The sequence below is a fragment of the Thermobia domestica genome, chromosome 4 (genome assembly GCF_964235325.1).
Source record: "Thermobia domestica chromosome 4, izTheDome1.hap1.1, whole genome shotgun sequence".
NCBI classification, from domain to species: domain Eukaryota; kingdom Metazoa; phylum Arthropoda; class Insecta; order Zygentoma; family Lepismatidae; genus Thermobia; species Thermobia domestica.
Genome location: NC_137457.1, coordinates 27,429,048 through 27,450,904, shown reverse-complemented (window position 1 = coordinate 27,450,904; position 21,857 = coordinate 27,429,048). Strand labels below are relative to the sequence as shown.

The following is a 21,857-nucleotide window of genomic DNA, read 5'->3' as shown; positions in this document are numbered from 1 at the left end:
GTGGCCTTTGATCCAAAAAATCCAATATACGAGGGAGGGGTGAAAAGTTCTCGGCCTGACCCAAAGATGGCACTCCAATCAGCAAAATTTTATTGTTCTTGCCTTGGGGTGTTTTACAGTTGTTCGTATAACAAGTGTCAACTTGTTCTCTCAAGTAGTTTGTGTGCAGGCATTGTTGCAGTTAGACGTCTTGCGTGTTAGTAGTGAAAATGAATAAACGAATATCGTGCGGTAATCAAATTTTTTCGTTTTGGATGGATTAATCCCTACGGAAATTCATCCGAAGTTGACAAAAGTTCACGGGAACTCTCCTCCTTCCATGTCAACCGTTAAAAAGTAGGCAGCTGAATTTAAACGTGGTCACACATCCTTCGAAGATGACCCACGTGAAACAAGGCCATAAACCGCAACCACACCGCGGTGGCTCAGTGGTAGAGCGTTCACATCTGGTGCTTGGGGTCCCGGGTTCGATCCCAGCCCCCGCCAAGTGAACTTTGTGGTGGACAAACATCGTGCTCGTGGGTTTTCTCGGGGTCCTCCCGTTTCCTCCCACTTTCTTCATTCCACCATTTCACTCATTTCTCATCATCACCGTCTCCTTTAGCCTAACCGGCATAATCGTGGGACGTAAAACTTAAAGATTTCATTTTTTTTTATCTTAATACAAGTTTATTTTTACATATTATTTACTTGAAGAGGCAGTTAAACCTTTTTTTTTTAAATCATTTTAAATCATTGCATTTTCAGAAAGAAAATGGTCGACCGGTAGCTCTGCATTGATTTTGTAATTTATTAACAAGGAATAAAACTCAGAGGTGCAATATCCTTGTTCGGAAATAACGTTTTCTTTCGTACAAATAAAATTAATAAGAAAAACAGCATCACGAGTATTTCATTCGTCCATTACGCGAAAGAGTGACGTCAGGATCTTACCAATCAAGATGTTTCTTTTTCCTGAAATCAATCTTAATTTTTTCCTGCATAAACTTCCTTCACTGTCTCATCACGACATTTATTTTTAATAAATGAAACCAGGGTCAAGAGCTGACCTTTCTAAAAAGTTGAACTTAACGAACAGGTGTCATCCTGGATGTCAAAAGAGTGATTTCGGACGCTTACTCATTTTGACCAATCTGACTCATAAAAACAAGAACACTGACATTAGTGGAATGGGTAAACCCAGAACAGGTTTTCGGGATATTTTCTCCCCCTTCTCTTTCTATGACCCTGGCGGTCTGTGGTAATAAGTTGGAGATTCCAGTGAACATAGAAAAAAAGTTTAATTTAGGCTTACGTCAGCATTGCTGTTTAACCATTGGCAAGGTCTTTACGTTTAAACACCCTGCAGGGATTTTATCTTCAACAACACAAATGCTCACTTAACGCACTTAACACGGCGGTTACAAATGCCAAAGGGGGGAAGGGGCGTAAGAGAGGGATTTTTCCAACATGTAAAGAGAGAGAGGAAAATCCCTCTAATATTTGTGCAGTGGGAGGGGCTTAGCATTGTAGCCAGAAATAAGCTACCAGATTCAATATATATCATAAACCGATCTGGGAGAGTTCAACAGACGTGTGTGAAGGCATCACTATCCCGATCGACGCATCAAACACTGAACAACAATGAAGAATCTTTTGGTGACATTGTTATTTGCAGCAACTGTTGGTGTATGTTGTTGCCAGGCTGTTGTCGAAGGTAAAGCAATGTCATTTTTTGTTTACTTACTTCGTATTTCTGGTACTTTTGCTAATTTACTCTAATAAGTAGTACAAATAATTCTCTTTTTTAATCATTTTGAGAACTACAATCACTGTAAAAGAATATTTGGTACATTTTTATAGTTTACTGATTATAAAAGGTTACTTACAAAGATAAACAAGATTGCAAAGATAATTTTGTTGTATTAGTCTGGTTACCAGTGGCGTCTTTTGAGGGAGGTCACATCGGTGAGATTAGGATTTTATAGCTGTAAACTAAGGAAAGAAAGCTTGTCTGATGTACTAATATTTGCATATAAGTATTCGTGTATTAGATGGTTTTTGTCAGGGGCGGTTCTATCATATGTGCAACACGTTCATTTACACGGGGCGCAAAGTATCGAGGAGCAGGCCTGTAGCCAGCCCAAAAATGTAGGGGGGGCAGCTGAAGTTAGGGGGGTCCGATGCAACCATATTATAGTTCATTTGCCAGTCCACCGTGAAAATTTTAAGGGGGCAGCCATAATTTAGGGCGGCCCCGACCCCCCTAGACCACCTGGATACGGGCCTGTCGAGGAGCAGCAAAACCTGTCATAACTATATTATTTATAACTTGGAAACAGACTCTATAATGATGGTAGTTAAATCTTTAAGCCGACGTTCAATTTGAATATTCCATTCATAAATCATGTTTAGATTGAATTAGTTTAAGGTCACATGGACAGTGCTAAAGCAAATGATCAAACAAATCCCAGCACGAATTGCTTGATTGTTGTCAAGTACAAGAACTCAATTATCGAACAGTAGCGGAGCTCCTTCGTGGCTAAGCGGTTAGCGTACGCGCCTTTGGCGTGGGAGACCCGGGTTCGATTCCCGGCGGGAGCTCATGCGGTTCGGATTCCACGTTAATCAGTAGGTCCACGTCTCATATAGCCTCGCTGCTGAACGGGACGTTAAACTTAAACTCAAAAAACTCGAACAATAGCGAACACCCGTTCCATTTAGTTAGTAATCACAGTTTTGATATGAAAACTAGTCTTGCCTTTGACACGAACAAATTCTTTAGATTAAAGGTGCAAACAACTTCTTATTTTTATTTTTTAACAGCTGTAGAAGAGAAATCGAAAAAATAGAGATAAAAGAGACACTTGCACTGGAATTACAAACTGATATATTGAGATTGAAGCTCCATATTGAATTGTATAAAAAGGATTACCATTTTTTTGTGCACGTGTGCTGGTTTTATTTTTCACTAACATTATATATTATTTTTTAAAAAAAAAACAGACATAACGAGATTTTATTTGTAGTGCTTAGGCCTTTCTGAGTGCGATTGCTCTTGCCCTTCTCTTCGTTCATGATAGGGTATCATACTTAAAATCGTGGCTTTTAAGATTTGTTCTTTCTGGAGAAACGGGGGAGGGGGGGAGATAAGTGATGCTATTGCGTTGGGTGGAAAATTGCCGACCCTGGTTTTATTCCCTTAGTTTGTAGCCGTAATGGGTTTATTTTTATTTATTTATTTATTTACCAATGTGAGTTACCTCGAGAACTGTTACTGATGACTACAAAGGATAATTTTGTAGTCTGGTCGAACATTTTTTCCCTTCTGAATAATTTTGTAGTATTTGCAAATGATTCTTTACTAAAACTGTTAACAGGGACGAATCAACACCACTTTTTGCCCCCGGTGAGGTCTCTATGATATAAAATTAATGTTCAATAAATAACAATAATATACTTACCGAGTTTGAAGTACCAAGTAATTCTGTTAGTGGTTATGAAGGTTATTTCCAAAACAAAAATTCACTCGTTCCCATCCAATGGCTACGTCATAACAAAATCGAGTCCGCGGTGACTCAGTGGTAGAGCATTCACTTCTGATGCATGGCGTCCTTGGTTAATCTCAGCAAACACCGCGTGGGTAGGTTTTTTTGGTGTTTGTCCCGTTTCCTCCCACTTTCTTCATTCTACTATTTCATTCATTTATCATCACCGTCCCCTTTAGCCTCGCCTTCATAAGCGTGGGATGTAAAACTTAAATATTTCATTTTTTCGTAGTAAAATTAACATTATAAAATGACTTTTTCTCTATTTTGATATGGCAGAATAATGTATTAGGTCATTAAAATTAATATTTTTCAATACCTCATATTCATAACTCCTTAAACTTAAGTGTTTTTTGGGGCCGCGGTGGCTCAGTGGTAAAGCGTTCACCTCTGGTGCTTGGGGTCCCGGGTTCGATCCCAGCCCTTGACAAGTGAACTTTGTGGTGGGCAAACACCATGCTCGTGGGTTTTCTCGGGGTTCTACCGTTTCCTTCCACTTTCTTCATTCCACCATTTCACTCATTTCTCATTATCACCGTTTCCTTTAGCCTAACCGGCATAAACTGGGACGTTAAAGATTTCATTTCATTTTTAGGTGTATTTTTAAATCGTGGTTGTAACAAAATTATTCGTTTAATTAATGATTTACTAATTTCATGTTAGAAAATGAAAGTTGACGACTATAGTGTTAGTAACCGCCAAAGAAACATCCCATGCACAGAATTACGTTATTGTTAATTCTATATAGGTGTGTAACTCACAATTTAGCAAAGAATTGAAACGAGAATCAGCAGAAATCTTTGTATAACTGGGTTATTTTGTAAAAGAAATTTTGACAACGTCAATTGACAACTTTAAATTAAGGCTTTTTAAGCAATTTTTAAAGTTCTCTTCAATGCTATTTCCATAAAATACTTTGTAATAAGTAATTCAATCTGTTCATATTGAGTATTAAAATTTTGTATGGTTTCTATATTTAATCAGAACAAGTAGAGTTGTTACAGTTTAGAGCACGTGAAGGAATTGGTTTGTTGGTGTATACAGACTGAAAATTGAAGTTTTATTTTTTTTTCATTTTCCCCTGAAAAGCTTTATTAATTTGAATGAATATATGGCAATAGAAAATATTTAAGTCTAGACATATCAAGTAAAAAAAATCATTTACGAGTGGTTTCATTTTAGTATTGTATTATACTTGATGGACAGTTGCATAATCTCAACAGTACTTCGGGTAGTCTATGAGGCAAGGATGATATTCAGTGAAGTAACTATTGTGCTGCCAAAATGTCTTGAGCCGTGGCAAAAATGCGAACTAACGCTCACACCCTCACACACCCATGCGTTGAGCCAATAATGGTTCAGCTGTTGCTAAGCGAGTGGAATTCCTTCAGCCGATAGCAGCGCTTGTAACGGAAGACTAGGGATCAAGTCAATATGGCATATTTATACTCGGGGCAAACCAGGCTAGTGCTCCGGACGCCGGATTGAAGGGGCGCAAAACTGGGCAAATATTTACTTTCACTATAAGGCAAGGAAAGGATTCTTAGTATACTAAAGATCATTAGAAAAAAAAAAAACACCTCAGAATCTTAACGGGACAACAATGACTCACTGACCTTAGGATCATATCCATAGAACATAAGTTTCTTTCAAAGCTGTCTTTTGAGGACATCTTTTGCGGGCTCTTTCGGCTGCAAAGTTAAATTTCAGTTTCAGCTTTTTGTGTTTCATTTAACTTAATGTTACACTGATTTACGAGATTTGTAAAATTTCCGAGTATAATATTCGAAACAACACCTTGACGGTTTGTCATAATTAAATATTCTATTCTAAAGCAAGAGACTGTTGATTCGTTCTACGCATAAGCACATCCTGATCAGTCAAAAATTAATTAGTTTGGTGTTTTATCTTGTACTAAATATTAAATCATTTTCTGCTATTTTGAAATTAAGCTTTACGACTTGAAGAAAAATGGAATATTACAATTACTATGTGATGACAATATCAGGTTTAGTCGCTGAGCATTTTGGTTTGGTTGGTCAACGGGCGGAGGAGAGGGGGGGGGGCGCTAAGACGAGTTCTTGGAACGGGCAACAACTAGTTGCATCGCTGATGATATCCATAATTACTCGCATAGGAATAAATGGGGATTCGATTTTTGATTATTCATATTTTAGGATAGACTGGATGTATCACTTCCAGCAAAAAAAAAAAAAAAAAAAAAATCGATTTCTAATTTGGACCTTCCACATATTGGCCAAAAGTGCTGGTGTAATATCAAGTAGTTCTTGTGTCTTCCGGACTGACACACGGACAGACAATAAATATATAAACGAACTTTTAGTAAACCAAACTCTTGAATAGTAAGAGAATGGGACCTCTTGAAGGGCAGGTGTCGCCGAGTTCACTGTTCCCTTAAACGGCTCTTGATTGTCATTGTTTAGTTAATTTAAATCTGTTTTTCTCAAGGGTTCTGAGAATTTTCTATGCTTGATGGAATGTAATATTTGTCACAGCATGTGGTAATAAAATGGTAACCTAGTTTCATTAAGAACATCTTTCATCTTTAAAACATCAGTTCGAGAAAGAAGCGGTAAAGCTAAAAACTCGTTTGCTCTTCCCGCTCGTCTAATGGCTAGTGCATACTCGTCTATAGTGCACGAGGAACCAGGTTCGATTCCCGGTGGAAGAGCATTACAATTTGAACGCGTTACGATGGTTCAGATTTCACCTTAAGCTGTGGGACCACATCTCATGTGGTCTTGGTCCTAAAAAGGGACGCTAAACTTCCACCTAGCAAACCAACCATGAAACTGACTTTAATATGTATGTTATAAGCATTGTTAAGTAAAAATTCTAGAAACTGTTCAATTCTCATTGAAAGACCATAATGTATTAATATTACAATTACAGTGATAACAAACATTAGTATAAAAAAAACAGTAAATTTCTCGTAACGAAATGTATTTAACGACATGTTAATTTTTGCCGTGTTTAGTGTAACCAGTGGTTAGATAGTGTTTTCAATCTCTTATCTACATGTTTTCTTGAACATTGTGGTTTGTTTTTATAATAGAATGTGGTAAACATTGACATTAGAAAACAAATTGTTTCGCTGACCTTAACCCATTACCCAAAGGTAACTAACTGCCTCCCTTTCTGCCTATCAGCTCTGTAGTAGATTATACGTCTTTTTCCTTTAAATTTTTCTTTCTAATTTTGTCATTCGTTTCCATTTTTCTTTTCTTTTTTTTCTTTTTTCGCATTGAAAGTGTATGTACTATGTATACAACCTACATTGTGAATTGGTGAAGGACTAGTTGAAATGCCCTTTCTTCGCACGGGCACAATAGGTTTCTCGAAAATATTTGTACCTTTTGCCTCCTTTAGAATACAAATTTCCATGACACAAAACCCATAAGATACTCAATTTTTGACACGGGCCGGGGTAGCTCAGTGGTAAAGCATTCATTTCTGGTGCGTGGGGTTCGTTTTTCAATCCCAACTCGCGTTGAGTAGACTTTGTGGTGCACAAACATCGTGTGCGTTAGTTTTCTGTGGGTTCTCTCGTTCCCCTCACTTTATTCATTGCACTATTGCATTCATTTCTCATTATCACCGTCTCCTTTAGTCCAGTGGGCATAACCATGGGACGTAAAATTGAAAGATTTCATTTCCAATTTTTGACTCTTGGCGTGGGATATCCGGGTTTGATTCCCGGGAGAAGCTCATGTGGTGCTGATCCCACATTAAGCTGTAGGTCTACATCTTATATAGTCTCGCTATTGAGAAAAAAACTTTTTAAAAAAGCAATCAATCAAACTCAATTGTTGACACAAAATTTAACCCTGTTCCTCCTTAGTGAAAGTGATAAAATCCAAGTTTGAAAGTAGGTAGCAGCTGTATTCCAAAATTCATTTGAAACGGGTGAGAATTTTCCCATCATACGATCACGAACAGAGGACAACGTAATTTACAATATGTCCAAAGAAAACATATAGATAATGCCCCCGGCCCCACTTGAAATAGGAATTTCCAAAAGTGCTGGGACAAGTTTCCGTTTAGTTTTAATGATGAATTTATATACCAAGTTTCTCCTTCCTAACGTGATAAGTTCGTAAGATATGTAATTGTTTCGTAAATTTTGACACCCCATACCTCCTTAGGATACCCATTTTAATCAAACTAGGGCATGACTGAAAAAAAAAAAAGTTCGACATAGTTGATAAGTAAACGGTTCAGTCATTTGCACGCTTTGCGATTAAAAAAAAAAAAAAAACAACTTACATTTCTTTTTATTTATATGTAGATATCAAACTTATTCTTGCAATTACAACTACTAATTCGAACCGTACGTACACTCATGTCCAAAATTATTGTCGCATGTCTATAAATATGTTGTTGTAGGAATATAATTTGATAACGAAGTCTTCCGGTATTTATTATAATGTTAGTATGTGTATAATCAGCAAATACATGTATGTGGCAAGTTTCATGTCAAAAGAGCAGTAAATAAGAACAATAAAACGAAAATAAAACTTTCTTGTCCATTTAGCAACATTTTGTTTTACTCACTCTAATTTTCGCATTTATAATTCTTTTCCTACCATAAATATACATTTCCTGATTATACACATAGTATCAGTATTAAAAGTACCCTACAAAATCATTATCAAATTATATTCTTACAAGAAGACAGTTATAGATATGCGACAATCATTTTGGACATGAGTGTACGTACGATCTTGGCTCCTGAGTTCGATTCCTGCTGGAGGCATTTAGTTTTTGTTGTTGATCCATCATTTTGAAGTAAATAAGGAGCTGCTTAAATTAATTACCCTACCGTTACATTTTTGTCGCTGTTCTGTGCCACTTGCGTTTCTTTTTCCGGACTTTTTGCATTTCAACTTTTTTTTTCACTGTCAGTTCAGTACTAGGACTCGGCAATAGTAAAATCAAGCTAATAAGCGTTTTTCTCATGAACAACTTTGAGAACATTAAAAAGATGACCAGAATTGAAAGAACTTGATGTCAAATACCAAGTTCTAACTTTGGAACATAATTGCAATACTATTTGCAATGTCCGATCTTCGCACGGGAAGAATAGGTTTATGATAACTATTTGAACCACTTTCCTCCACTAGGATATGAACGGGGCAATTTGGATTTAAATGGCATGGGTATTTCAGCGAGATTTAAATGGCATTGGGCAGATAATCTGAGCGCGATCTCGCAAGCTATGGATTGGACACTAATATCCGGCGTTCCTGATTATTTTTACACTTGACCCCCTTTCTCACCCCCGAACCCTCACCCCGTACTGATAAGTGATGGATTTAAACCTAAACAATATCGGGGTGTGACTAATCATCTTAGCAATACCAGAAACTATGGACTCGACAATAATATCAGTCTTTTTGATTAGTTTTACACATCACCCCTTTCCATCCCACCTTATGCCGATGAAGGATGAATCTTATCTTAAACGGCATTGACAGTGTCACTATTCATCAAAGCAACCACGAAAGCTAAGGTTTGAATGCTAACTATGGTAGGTTTTGAATATTATCGCATGTCATCCCTTCACCTCTTCTACCACCTCGCCGGAAATGTGATAAAAAAAAAAGCTTCATATAGTATAGTTCATTTCTTCAACAGAAGTGTAGTTCGCATATAAAGAACGCCGCCTTCTACATGTGGTAGCTTGTGCCATAAATAAGTCATCGTCTTGAGGGATCTTGCGGCAAAACCTACGATAATTAAATGGCCAACCAGAACCTTCATTTCAAACAATTGACAGTCGTTTGTCAACTCCACGTGGAGTTAGTTGCCACAATTCCAAATGCTGTCCTGCAAGTTAGTGCTCAAATTCCCTGTTCCCAAGACCAGCTTCCTTGTTCTTACGTTGCCCGATATCTGTTTCATATTAGCCATAGTATTGAGAAGAAAGAACGGACGCAGTGGGAGTTAAGACGTTACAACCCCGCAAATGCGGTCACAAGAGGGATGGAGGGAGGAAGTTAAGCTGTAAAAATCAGTGTGGGAACTTGAAAGAAATTTGCCGAATTGCACTTGTACAGAGTGAACGAACTATACACAAAAAATCCTCAAAATCGGTGCACTAGCCTAAGAGGAGTTACCTGTCAAACATTGTTACGTTATTTTTTATGTATATATATGTGTGTACTACACATACAACATTAATCCAGACTCATTGTATTATGTATTTTGTCCACAGAAGTTCCTGAACGACCCGAAAGCTATCCAGTTATTTATGCCTTACTACCTGCCTCAGATGCTTTGGTGAGGGAACGAAGAACGGTGATCAGGGAACCTCATCATCACAGACCTATCTTTGGTGGTAGGCCTGGCGGTTTTGGACACAGGCCTGGACATGGAGGACCAGGATTTGGTGGACCAGGTTTTGTTGGTAAACCAATAGGTGGACAGTCTGGTTCCAATAGCTTTGCAAATGCAGGAAGCCAGAGCTTTAACTCTAATGAAGGTGGTTTTGGTCGACCTGGAGGTTTTGGAGGACCTGGTGGATTTGGTGGATCAGGATTTAGTGGATCTGCCAGTAACGCCAATGCTGGAACATCAAGTTTGACAAACAATGGCTTCAACCCTGGTTTTGGTGGAATAGGTGGTGGCTCCTCCAGCCAATCCAACGCTGCTAGCCAGAGCCAGAGCTTCAACGGCATTGGTGGTGGACCATTTGGTGGAAATGGATTTAGTGGATCTGCATCATCTAGCCAGGCCTCCAGCCAATCCCAGAACTTTGGTGGTGGATTTGGCAATGGAGGTTCTTCAAGTGCTGCAAACGCTGCCAGCCAGAGCCAGTCATTCAACTCTGGTGGATTCGGAGGTTCAGCATCCTCAAGCTCGGCTAACAGCCAATCAAGTTCCTCAAATGGGGGCTTTAGCTTCCCAAGGTAAGCAAAATAATCTAGCTGACTGTTAAAATAACAAACTTTTTCAGTACCGTAAGACGGGGTTACTTTGCACAAAATAGGAAAAGAGTTTCACAGTGCTCTGTCGGTAAAACCATGAACTGTAAAGAGAAAGATTCAACTGCCACTGTAAGGTAGAATATCCAACTGTATTTTGGCTATGATATTGGAGGTTAACATCAGTTCTAATTACCTGGAGGGTTTGTTGTTGTTGAGGTATGGAAAGCAGTCATTGTAAAGGCCGACAAAATTTGAAAGATATCACGTACAAGAATTTCCGCCAAACTTAAGCCAGTTTCGTAGAATACTACTGTGTATAATGGGATTTTGATGCAACAGTTCACATTGAAGTGTGAAACGTTTTAAAGTCATAAAAAAGTAAAACTGGGTGAAGGCTGCTTCAGCCTCTAATCAGGATAACTTTGCACCGGTTCAAAGTAACCCATATAGGAAATTAATACTACTGGAACCTCTTGCATTCTAAACTTAGGTAAATTTCCTATTAAGATAGACACCGGAATAAATTTCTTGTTGGAAATTAAATTATGAACAGCGGCGGATCTAGAAAAATACTTTGAGAGGAGCTTCACTCACAAATGCTTCGTTTTTTTTTTTTTTTTTTTTTTAGAAATCACTAGACTTTTTTGAGGGGGGGGGGGCTAGAAGCTTATACGCGTAGGAATGACTAACATTAGATTAAAAAAAAAAAAAGAAATCATGCATTTTGGGTGAGCTTCTGCCTGAAAGTCCCAAAACCCGTAAATCTTCCACTGATTACGGTTGGGATGATATTCTTGTCCATAAGGCATAACCAAGCCAAATCAGTTCAGGGGGATTTTTTTTCTGTTCCTGAGTTGGCATTTTTGTGGGGAATATGCTAAACTATCAGAATGTGGTTCCTGTGCCGGTACCAGAAAATACATAATTCTCTCTACAAATGTTGGTAATTCATACTATGTATCGATACCGGTACCATCATTCTAATATCAATATTTGGAGATTGCAAGCAGTTTTGTGTAGAAAGTGAAATATATACATACTGAAGGGAAAATATTGCACAGAAACGTTATGTTCGTATGTTGAACATACTTTTTGTATGTTGTACAAGGTATCCTCACCTATGGGGGTACTTTGCACCAAAGATTATATTTCAATGTCATACTATGGTCATACTGAATGTTTACAATGTACACTTGCACGAATGTTTTCCTTATATATCTAGCTATTATATGTTTAAAATACAGTGTTCTAAATAATTTCGTTTGTAAGTTACGCGCGATTTTCTTTAAAATTCCTTTAATCTGGTGCAAAATAACCCCGTCTTGCGGTGTATCGATAGGTCATAGAATTATTTTCGATATCAGAATTTGAAATATTACTATATTTTTTTTTAATTTTGATTCTTAAAATTTCGATGTTTTTAAATGTTCTTAGAAATTTATATTCTGTGAAACCTAATAAACATATGTTATTGTGAGACATGAACTTTGAAAGGTTAACTTTCGAAGTTTAGTTAACACACAGTGTTTTCACTTTTTACCGCTAAGAGTCATCAGCAAGCAGTTAAGGAAAATACAGTAGCTTTGACTGGAGAACAGAGATCTTTCTTTGTGCACGATTATCATGTAAACAAATCTATGATTAGGGTCTAACGGTATTTCCATACAAAATATCAGAGAGACCAATCTATGGGGAAGGCCATTCGTAAGTAGTATGAACCAGGCCCGTATCCAGGGAGGTCTAGGGGGCTGCCCCCTAAATTTTTACTGCCACCTCTAAAATTTTCACAGTAGGCTTGCAAATGAACTATAATATGGTGATGAACTATAATATTTTTTGATTGCCCCCCTTCCTAACTTTCACCGGGCCCCTCCTAAAATTTCCGGCTGGCTACGGGCCTGGTATGAATATTTCAGAGATTCGGGCTGCATCTATAAACGAAAATCTACTGGCCGTCCCTCAACTCGGGAAGATACAATAAAATGAGTTGACAGGAGATTGATGTGTGCCTTGTTACATAAAGACATCACATAGAACACTTGTGATATGTTTCAAGAAAATTTTGGGGGCCGTGGTGGCTCAGTGGTAAAGCGTTCACCTCTGGTGCTTGGGGTCCCGGGTTCGATCCCAGCCTCGCAAAGTGAACCTTGTGGTGGACAAACACCGTGTGCGTGGGTTTTCTCGGGGTTCTCCCGTTTCCTCCCACTTTCTTCATTCCACCATTTCATTCATCACTCATCATCACCGTCTCCTTTAGCCTAACCGGCATAACCGTGGGACGTAAAACTCAGAGATTTCATTTCATTTTTCATAAACAGCACATACAGAAATAAACAATCAACTTCAGCAAAGCACAACCTAACAGATTGGCGACGATCGCCACATGGCCCTGTATAGCGTAGTAGCTAACGATATCACTTTTGGTGCGAACGGTACCGGGTTCGATTTTCGATGGAGACACTCGGTTCGAAAAAGTGTAAAAGTTTTTACAGGTCAGCCACCCTAAATGAGGTTATCCTTTTTTTTTTTTCATTGACACCCAAGGCAAATGTCCTGATTGTACCTCACATATTGGTCCCAGGTTGCTTCCTTCCTTTCTTCCTCCCCAATCCTCCAGATAGTGTCATCGCCAAGGAACGTCAAACCACATACGTGACGGCATTGTCTTGAATTTCTTGGGAGGCCGAGAATCATGGTGCATACTCTGTTGCTTCATGTACCCAGGTTTGTACGGATATGTACGGTCACACATCTAGCAAGAAAGTTACCTAGGTCTTAAACAAAATACACATCACGAAATACATTCACCATATCTTCATGTATCTCTTTGGGGTGTTAATTCCTTCCTCTGGAGGTATTTAATGACGGCTCTTTCTTCAAATTTGTCCATTTTTCTCAATCATCGCTCACCCTTGACCTAAATAGCAAAGCAGAACATTAACATTATACACCCGACATGCCTGAAATTTTGTTTCTAAACATTCAAAACATTCTAAACATTATGCTGCATGTACAATTTCACCTGTTTCGAAAAATTCCCTCTTTATCAAGGACAATAATTGCAAACACCCCTCGTATATTATTATAAATTTACAAAAAAATCTTTTTTGTTGATTTTCTGAGAAATTACGCATGAGGATTCCGTATCATTATGTTCAGCTCAATGAGATTTATAGATTGCTGATACATTTTTGGATATTTTTTTTCTGTGAGTTTTGATATTTTAGAATTTTTAAACAATGGAATCTAACTTAACGATTTAAGTATTCATGATTAATAAAATAAAAAAAAAAATGTTTCTTTGTTTTCAGGTTTTGAAGACTGAAAAACTGACAAGTTAGAAATAACGACCAAAGACTGGATACTATTCTGAAATCTTCCAGAATATTCGGCGTTCTGCAAAGTACAACCTTACATCTCGGTAACAAAGACAGTTATATAGCTAAGTAAATAGAATTGTCATATACCATAATTGTATACTGCTTTTATACCATGTATTTATATAATAATTTTTAATAAAACTATCATATGTATAATTTGCTTTTTTAATGTTATCTTAATTCTGTTATTCTGGGTAGGAACGGTAAAACATATTTTTATGGGTCTTATGAGCAGTAACGTACGCAGGAATTTATTTCGGGAGGGGTCCAAACTCAATATGAGGGTGTTTCATATTAAAATTTGTGAAATTGTCCCTAAAATTAGGCTAAATTTACAGAAAAGTCGAAATTTCGGGGGGGGGGGGGGGTCAGGACCCCCAGGACCCACCCCCTGCGTACGTCCCTGCTTATGATTCTTCTTTGAGATTATATCCCAACCAGCGAAAGAATGCAGATGACCAGCTTTGTAACAAAAATGTAAACATCAGTGTTGCCAACTGGTTAACGTGTAATTAGTCTGTCACAGTTCTCATAGTCCTGTTTGTAATAAATCACTTCACGCTAGAGACCTGCACGGGCCGGGCTTGGGCGGGCCGACACTGATTTCTCTTCAGGTCGGGACGGGCTGGGGCAGATTAATTGCAAGTGTTTAATAATTATTGACTTTTGTTAAACGATAATTAGAATAAAGGCACACGTTGAAGAAGTGTGCCCATGGAAAATGTTACAAAATGAAACTTTTAAAATTTATCGGGCCCGGGCCGGGCTTGGGCCAAGAGTTTTAAAAAACTTATTGGGCTGGGCTCGGGCCAAAAATCTCCAAAACTTTTCGGGCCCGGGCTAGATTACATTCGGGCTGGATTGGGCTCGGGCCAAAAAATTCGGCCCGTGCAGGTCTCTACTTCACGCATATGTTCAAGTTACGATAAATACTCTTTGAAAAGTTTCGAAAGTTATTTGCAGAACGTTCTAAGTCACCGGCCAAAGTATACAAATCCTCGATAATTATTTGGTAATAACTTGCGAATAAAGTGACCTCAGTTGTACAATCCGACCTGACACCTGAAACAAAACCTGTCAGGTTTTAAAAACAGCTGATACAAAGAAATGCACGTGGTTTAGAATTTGGCTGAATAGTTGTTCAGTATTTGCAACCAAAGCATCCAACATTTGAGTAGTAAGGGCTCGAAAATTTCAGTAGATATCTTTAAAGTTAATCGAACAACCCATCTACATATAGGCCTATTAATGCAATTTCTGAGTTACATATTTAATTAAAGAAATTTGCTCCATATGGTTTAAATGCATTGCGTCCACTTATACTTCATTCTAAACTATAAATCACACAATATTTTCTTTTTTCAGTGAATAGTTAAGGCTTTGAAATAATTTAACGTCTCACGATTATGACCTTTTAGCAAAGGAAGACGAATAATTAAAGCAAGTGAATGAGGATGAAGGAATCGGTAGAATGATAATGTGAGAGGATACGGGAGTACCCATAGAAAACTCATGGACACGATGTTGTCTGCCACAAACATACTGGGCCGGGTATCAAACCAAGGACCTCACACACCAGAAACTCTGCCACTGATCCTCCACGCTTCTCCAATTAAAGTTTTGTTAGTAAGTCCAAATACCTTGTTCTGGAAATATTTCTATTTTGTGTCAGAAGGATTGTTGACTGTAGAGAACACCTTCGCGCCAAAATACGTTTGTTCTAGAGGTAAAAAGACACTAGTTTTTCTATAGTCCACCCATTCACCCCACTTCCACCTGCAATAGCGTCTCTTTCAGCACCGAAGTCATACGAGATGTGGACCTACAACTTAATTTCGAGTCCGAACCACATGAGCTCCTGTTGGGAATTGAACCCGGGTCTTCTTTACTAAAGGTGCGCACGGTAACCAGGTAGACACTACCTCATACTTTACCTTAATATCAGTGTCATTTCAATAGGAGGCATGGTTAACGTACACTCGTGTCCAAAATGATTGTCGCATATCTATAACTGCCTTTTGTAAAAATATAATTTGATAATGATTTTGCAGGGTACTTTTAATACTGATACTATGTGTATAATCGGGAAATATATATTTGTGGTAAATTTCACAGGAAAAGAATTATAAATACGAAAAATACAATGAATAAAATAAAATGTTGCTAAATGAACAAGAAAGTTTTATTTTCGATTTATTGTTCTTATTTATTGCTCTTTTGACACGAAATTTGCCACATACATTTCTTTGCCGATTATACACGTACTAACATTATAAGAAATTCCAGGCGAATTCGTTATCAAATTATATTCCTACAACAACATATTTATAGACAGGCGACAATAATTTTGGACATGAATGTACACCACATTTTTTAAGTTTACGAGAAAATCAACCAAAACAATTTTTTTGTAAACTTCGCATGAGTATTTGTACTTAACCAAATCATTATGTTTAGCTTAATGAGAGCTATATATTGGTTTACATCTTTAGGCCTTATGTAAGAATCAAGAATGGTTCTCAAAGAAGGAGCAATATTTGTACGAAAATTTGGGAATCTTCACCTTGCATCTGACTGTTCAAACTAGTGAATATAAGCAGTACACAATGGAAAAAATGAAGGTAAATTTGTTGTAAAGGTCTTTTAGCCTCTATCTACAACTTATTAGAGACCTCTACCTACAGTTCTTCAAAATTAGTTGTAAGGGTGTTTCAGTCTATGAAAAATCGTTTCTACAGTGAAAAACCTGTCCTGTACGACTGTTAAAATTCAGTTATCTGCTGAAAATCAGTATGGTTGCTAACACTAAATTCCGAATATACACTCACTTACACAGAACAGAAATTTTTACTAATTTGGTATTAACATTTTATAAGTTTTGAGTTCAGTGAATACAGCGCGAAATAATTACAGTTGAAAGGAAAGGTGTCGAAGTGTTTCCACAATGCGGAGGTGAAATACGTGGTGTTGTAACACAACATAAGAGTTTTTCAATAAATAGTTAATTTATGAAGGCGACATACCTTTAAGGTAAGTAATGGTGAAAAAGTCACACAACAAATATCAACAGCGTCTACTATGATTCTTCCATAAGCAAACCACTGCGTAGTGTTTTACTTCTGTCTCCTCGGAGGTGTTCCACTGTATGAAGAGGAGCACGATTGCTCACTGGTAGAGTGCTTTCTTCTGGAGCGTGGGGTCTCTAGTTCGATCCCCATTCAAGTAAGTTCGTGGTGGACAACGTTGTGTCTGTGGGCTTCTCAGGGCACTTCCATTTCTTTCCATCATTATTCTTTTGCTTTAATCATAGTCTCCGTTAGCCTAAAAGAGATAATCATGGCACGTTAAACTTAAAGGGCCTTATGCAGAGTCGTTTTGAAGTCTGATTAACGCCATACTACGAGGTTGACTAACGGATGGTTATCAAAATTGTATTCAGAGTCTCTGATTAGAACGTAGTATTTGACGAAAATAATCACATGTGACTAACTAATCTAAATCAGAGGCTAATCTTTTACCCAGGGTTTAGCGTGCGACACAACATTTCGTATTTCATGTGTTTTCATTTTTACAGACTACGCATGTGCTGATTTACTTTTCCATAGTTGCCACATTTATTTTTCCCACCCGATGCATTGGGGTTATATAAGTTAATCATGCCCAAATCATCTTTTTAGTTGTACTCAAAGTAGACTCTGAATACCAAAAAGTGCACCTTCCTTAGTAAAGAGTTAGTATGCCTCTAACTAGAATGTGACTAAAACTCGATTAACGAATTCTCTCTGAATACCGCCCAAAGGTTTCATTTCCACAGTATGAACACAACCTGGCAGAATTCAAGTTAAATCTGTGCACCCCTGGAAGCCAGAGGACCATATTTCCAGGCCTGCCTACCTCAGATTATGACTGAACCACTACGAGCACTGCCAGACCCAGTGTTTCTTGCTGGTCACCTATTTGGGAGTAGGATGAATCTCCCTTCCACGGACAAGATGTCCTTCCCTGTATCCTCTCTCTCTCTACACGGAGAAGCAATATATTGACACAGAAAGATTTATTTGCAGCCGTATGAGCTTGTGAATGATTTAATGCAGTAAGAATGTGGAAACGAGAGAATCTTTAAAAAAAAAAAAAAAAAAAAAAAAAAAAAAAAAAAAAAAACACCAGTTAGAGGTTTGCACGGGCTGGAAGTTTTTAGCCCGACCCGGCCCGTGAATTTATAATGTGAGACCCGATTCGAGTCCGAAATATGTTTTAGCATTTAAACCCGAGCCCGACCCGAGCTCATGTGATAATCAAATGAGCCCGAAATAACCTGAATTACAGAAACTTAATAATTAACGCAAAAATTGTATTTTTATTTACAGCAAATAGAGGTTAAATTTTGCAGTTGTGCTTTAAAAGTTCTCCAGAAAGAACGGTTCAATAAATATCATTGTGCGGTATATTTACAATGTTAGGCCCGAAAAAGCTCCAGAAATATGGTTGTACATTTGAAAATTTACGGACCGAGCCCGGCAAGGGGCCGAAGTGATATATATTTTGTAGGCCCGAGCCCTTGCAGACCTGTTCCACCAATAACTCACATGGCCTGGATTTAATCACTGTGCCCCTATACCTGAGGGGAGTACTGTGCCACTGCTGATAGGTAGAACTGGCCTAACCTTCATAAATGACGAATTAAACTTCAATAATAAAATTTATTGATAGTATGAAAGTTTAAACAAATGTTACTCAGAAACAAAGGGTCTTGATTAGGGATGGCCACAAAGTTCCGGTTCCGGCGGAACCGGTTCCGCGAGGAACCGGTTCTCGGAGATCCGGTTTTCAGACCCGGTTCCAGACCTGTGTCCGAAAACCCGGTTATAGAACCGGTTCAAGATCTGGATCTGAAAACCCGGTTCCAGAACCGGATCTTAGGAACCTGTTCCAGACCTGGATCCGAAAGCTCCCAAAGACCCGTAAAGGAGGCACAAAGTTCACCTTCAAAAAAATGCAAAGAGGACCATGCGCATGTGTCTTCTCCGCCCAGACCCCCTTGTGCCCCCAGAAAAAAATTTGGTCCACCAGTGGGTGTTTAGCCAAATGAGTTGGCCAGTTTGCCTGTTTAGCCAATGAGTTTGTCAGTTACCAGTTTATTTAGCCAAATGAGACAAGCGGTCGCCGCCTGGGTGCCTGCCTGTCGCTTTCACCATTTCATCTAGCACACTGTTCACAGCCTGCCAGCAGCTCTGGTTTAGTGTAGGGATGGTCACAAAGTTTCGGTTCTTGGAGATCTGGTTTTCAGAACCGGTTCCGGAACCGGTTCTAGACATGCATCCGAAGAACCGGTTCCAGGCCTGGATCCGAAGAACCGGTTCTAGACCTGGATCCGAAGAATGGGTTCCAGACCTGGATCTTCTAGAACCGGATCCGTTCAGACCCGAAAACCGGTTCCACCAGGAACCGGTACTGGCCATCCCTAGTCTTGATCGTGAGTCCAGACGTTTCTAATATGGTTGTCATATTATACAAATTAGCAGATAATTGTGTAAAATTCATGACTTTTTAAAAGAATCATCCACGTGGAATTTGTCTTGAATGTAGTTGTCGTGCATGGCCTATGCAGAGAGTACTGTAGTAGCTACAGTAAATGAAAGACATAGAGTAATGCGTATCTATTCTCCAATCGAGGGAGGAAGAGCCAATGAAGAACACTGAATCAGACGATTAGTCAATCAAGATGTCTGAAACAATTCCTATAAAATCCAAAATGGCTACTATGCCTTTACTGGTATAACTTTCACTTACTCTGGTATACTTAGAATTGGACTGACATCTAACTGGTCTGATAGAAATACATAACCATTAAAAATTTCATTTTTTAAAAGCTATACAAGCAGTGGTAATTATAGGCAGCAAGTTGTCCTGGGGGATATAACTTTTTCATAGAGACCGTGCAACCGTTTGCCCCTCTCGTGGCTACACCCCTACATACAAATTAAAAATATTATCTTTGATTTTTTAGCCAAGGGTTTGGTGAGTGGTAACGATCTTCCTTTAGATGTTGAGTCGTTGAAAGAAATCGCTTTTCTTTGTCTGGAACCATCATCATTATTATTATTATTATTATTATTATTATTATTATTATTATTATTATTATTATTATTATTATTATTATTATTATTATTATTATTATTATTATTATTTTATGGCGATAAATGTTGAAACCAGAAATGGTAGAATGAAATCATTTCCGGTTTGAATGGACAGTTAACGGAGGAGATATAACCTCCTCTTCAGATGCTGAATCGATTAAAAAAAAAAAAAAAGCTTTTATATTTTATAAATAAAAAAAGTATGTTTGGGATTTAACGTTTTTTTCTTTCAGAACACAAGAAATAGTTACAGATGTACAACTTGGCCTCTTTGATCAAATTCTTAATCGATCCGTCCACTTTACGTCTTTAGTAAGGCAGTGCTGCCCTCTGTGGGCGATAATATGAACTAATAAGAAGGATTTTCTGGTATTCCATACATCTTTCACAATTATCGTCACTAATTAGAAAGATGGCACTGGGGGGAGGCAAATATTTGTGTAGTGGGGTCTGCCACTCCACAGCATTGCCATTGGTGATGTGTGACTTGCGTATGAGCTTTCCTATGCCATTCGTTCTTGCATCGCAGACCGGTGTTCGGTACATGTAATTCAAGCATTTTCTGTACACTGAGAAAAATCCGTTCTCCGGACAGCGGTATATTGTACAAATATACGGTATCGTCTTGCTTACTACAGAAATCAGGGTTTCCTGGGTTTTCCTTATTCACACCAGGCAAATGCCAAGATGGTACGTAACGCTCAGGTCCCAGGCCTCTTCCTTCCCTTTCCTCGGAAGCGTGATCGCCGAGAGACGTCGTCCTTCGTACGTGACGGGCTAACATGTTCATAGTTGTCGAAAGCACAGAAGCCTAATTCGTAATCCTAATCCTAATAATAATAATAATAATAATAATAATAATAATAATAATAATAATAATAATAATAATAATAATAATAATAATAATAATAATAATAAGTGTGTAAGGCTATGTATGGTGAATTATTAATGCTTTTATATTGTGAAAGATGTCATGAAGGTGATGGCACACCCCTGAATCACGTGCAATCAACAGAGAATGAAAGAAAACAAATTGTCGAAGAATATGTACACAGCACTAAAAGCATAAATCTACCAAAAGCATACTCAACACAAAATACCAGTTGATGTATAAGCTTTATTTTACTTGTAGTTTATCTTACATTTTGGAAATATACATCCAGTTTTGGTTGTAAATTCTTGGGGCCCCTAAGAGAGTGGGGCCCTAACCTATAGCTTGTTTAGCTTATACGTAAATCCGTCACTGGTTTAGTTTCTTTCTGGTTCGAGAGTTTACGTCTGCATCACTTCGTGCCTAAACGAAATTGATATAAGGTAGTGCTGCCCTCTGTGGCTGACATTGAGAACTAAGTGATAATATATCCTTGGCTTATTCACTTTTATTGGCCTTGAATGTTTAAAAAAAGATTTCTCTTGAAATTCTGGTTTTCTTCTCGTCTACACCACGGGTCATGAATTTATGTTATTACGTAAGCTAAGAAAATTGTTCGTACGTGTGAATTGCAAATTTCTTGTTAGTAAAAAATTATTACATAATAAAACTTATATTTCTGAGAATGGTTTACTATTTATTTACCTTTGTCCTCAATAATACTCATATTTTCGCTGTTGTACTTTAGACATATGAGTTTTCTGAGGGGGGAGGGACGGAGAAGAATGGAGAGGTATGCCACTAGAGAAATACTAATATTATACCTGCTTTATGAAATGTGAATTCACGACAGATGTTTCCAAAGTTCTGAGATTTTTTTTCTTAATTTTCTATTTTTTTTCTATAATACAGTGTAGTTATATTATATCAATATTATATCCATTTATCCCCCTGTACCTAGCAGGGGGCTTCATATTCAGACTAACTAACTC

At 38.0% G+C, this 21,857-nt stretch overlaps 1 protein-coding gene across 1 annotated transcript; it reads left to right on the top strand.

Annotated features, from left to right (window-relative positions):
* Positions 1 to 1,486: 1,486 nt before the first annotated feature.
* LOC145683792 (uncharacterized) lies at positions 1,487 to 14,013 on the top strand. The gene is made up of 3 exons (XM_081755374.1): positions 1,487 to 1,696; positions 9,766 to 10,459; positions 13,789 to 14,013. Exons 1-3 carry the CDS (start codon positions 1,624 to 1,626, stop codon positions 13,793 to 13,795), a joined length of 774 nt encoding a protein of 257 aa, XP_081611500.1. The 5' UTR covers positions 1,487 to 1,623; the 3' UTR covers positions 13,796 to 14,013.
* The last annotated feature ends 7,844 nt before the right edge of the window (positions 14,014 to 21,857 follow it).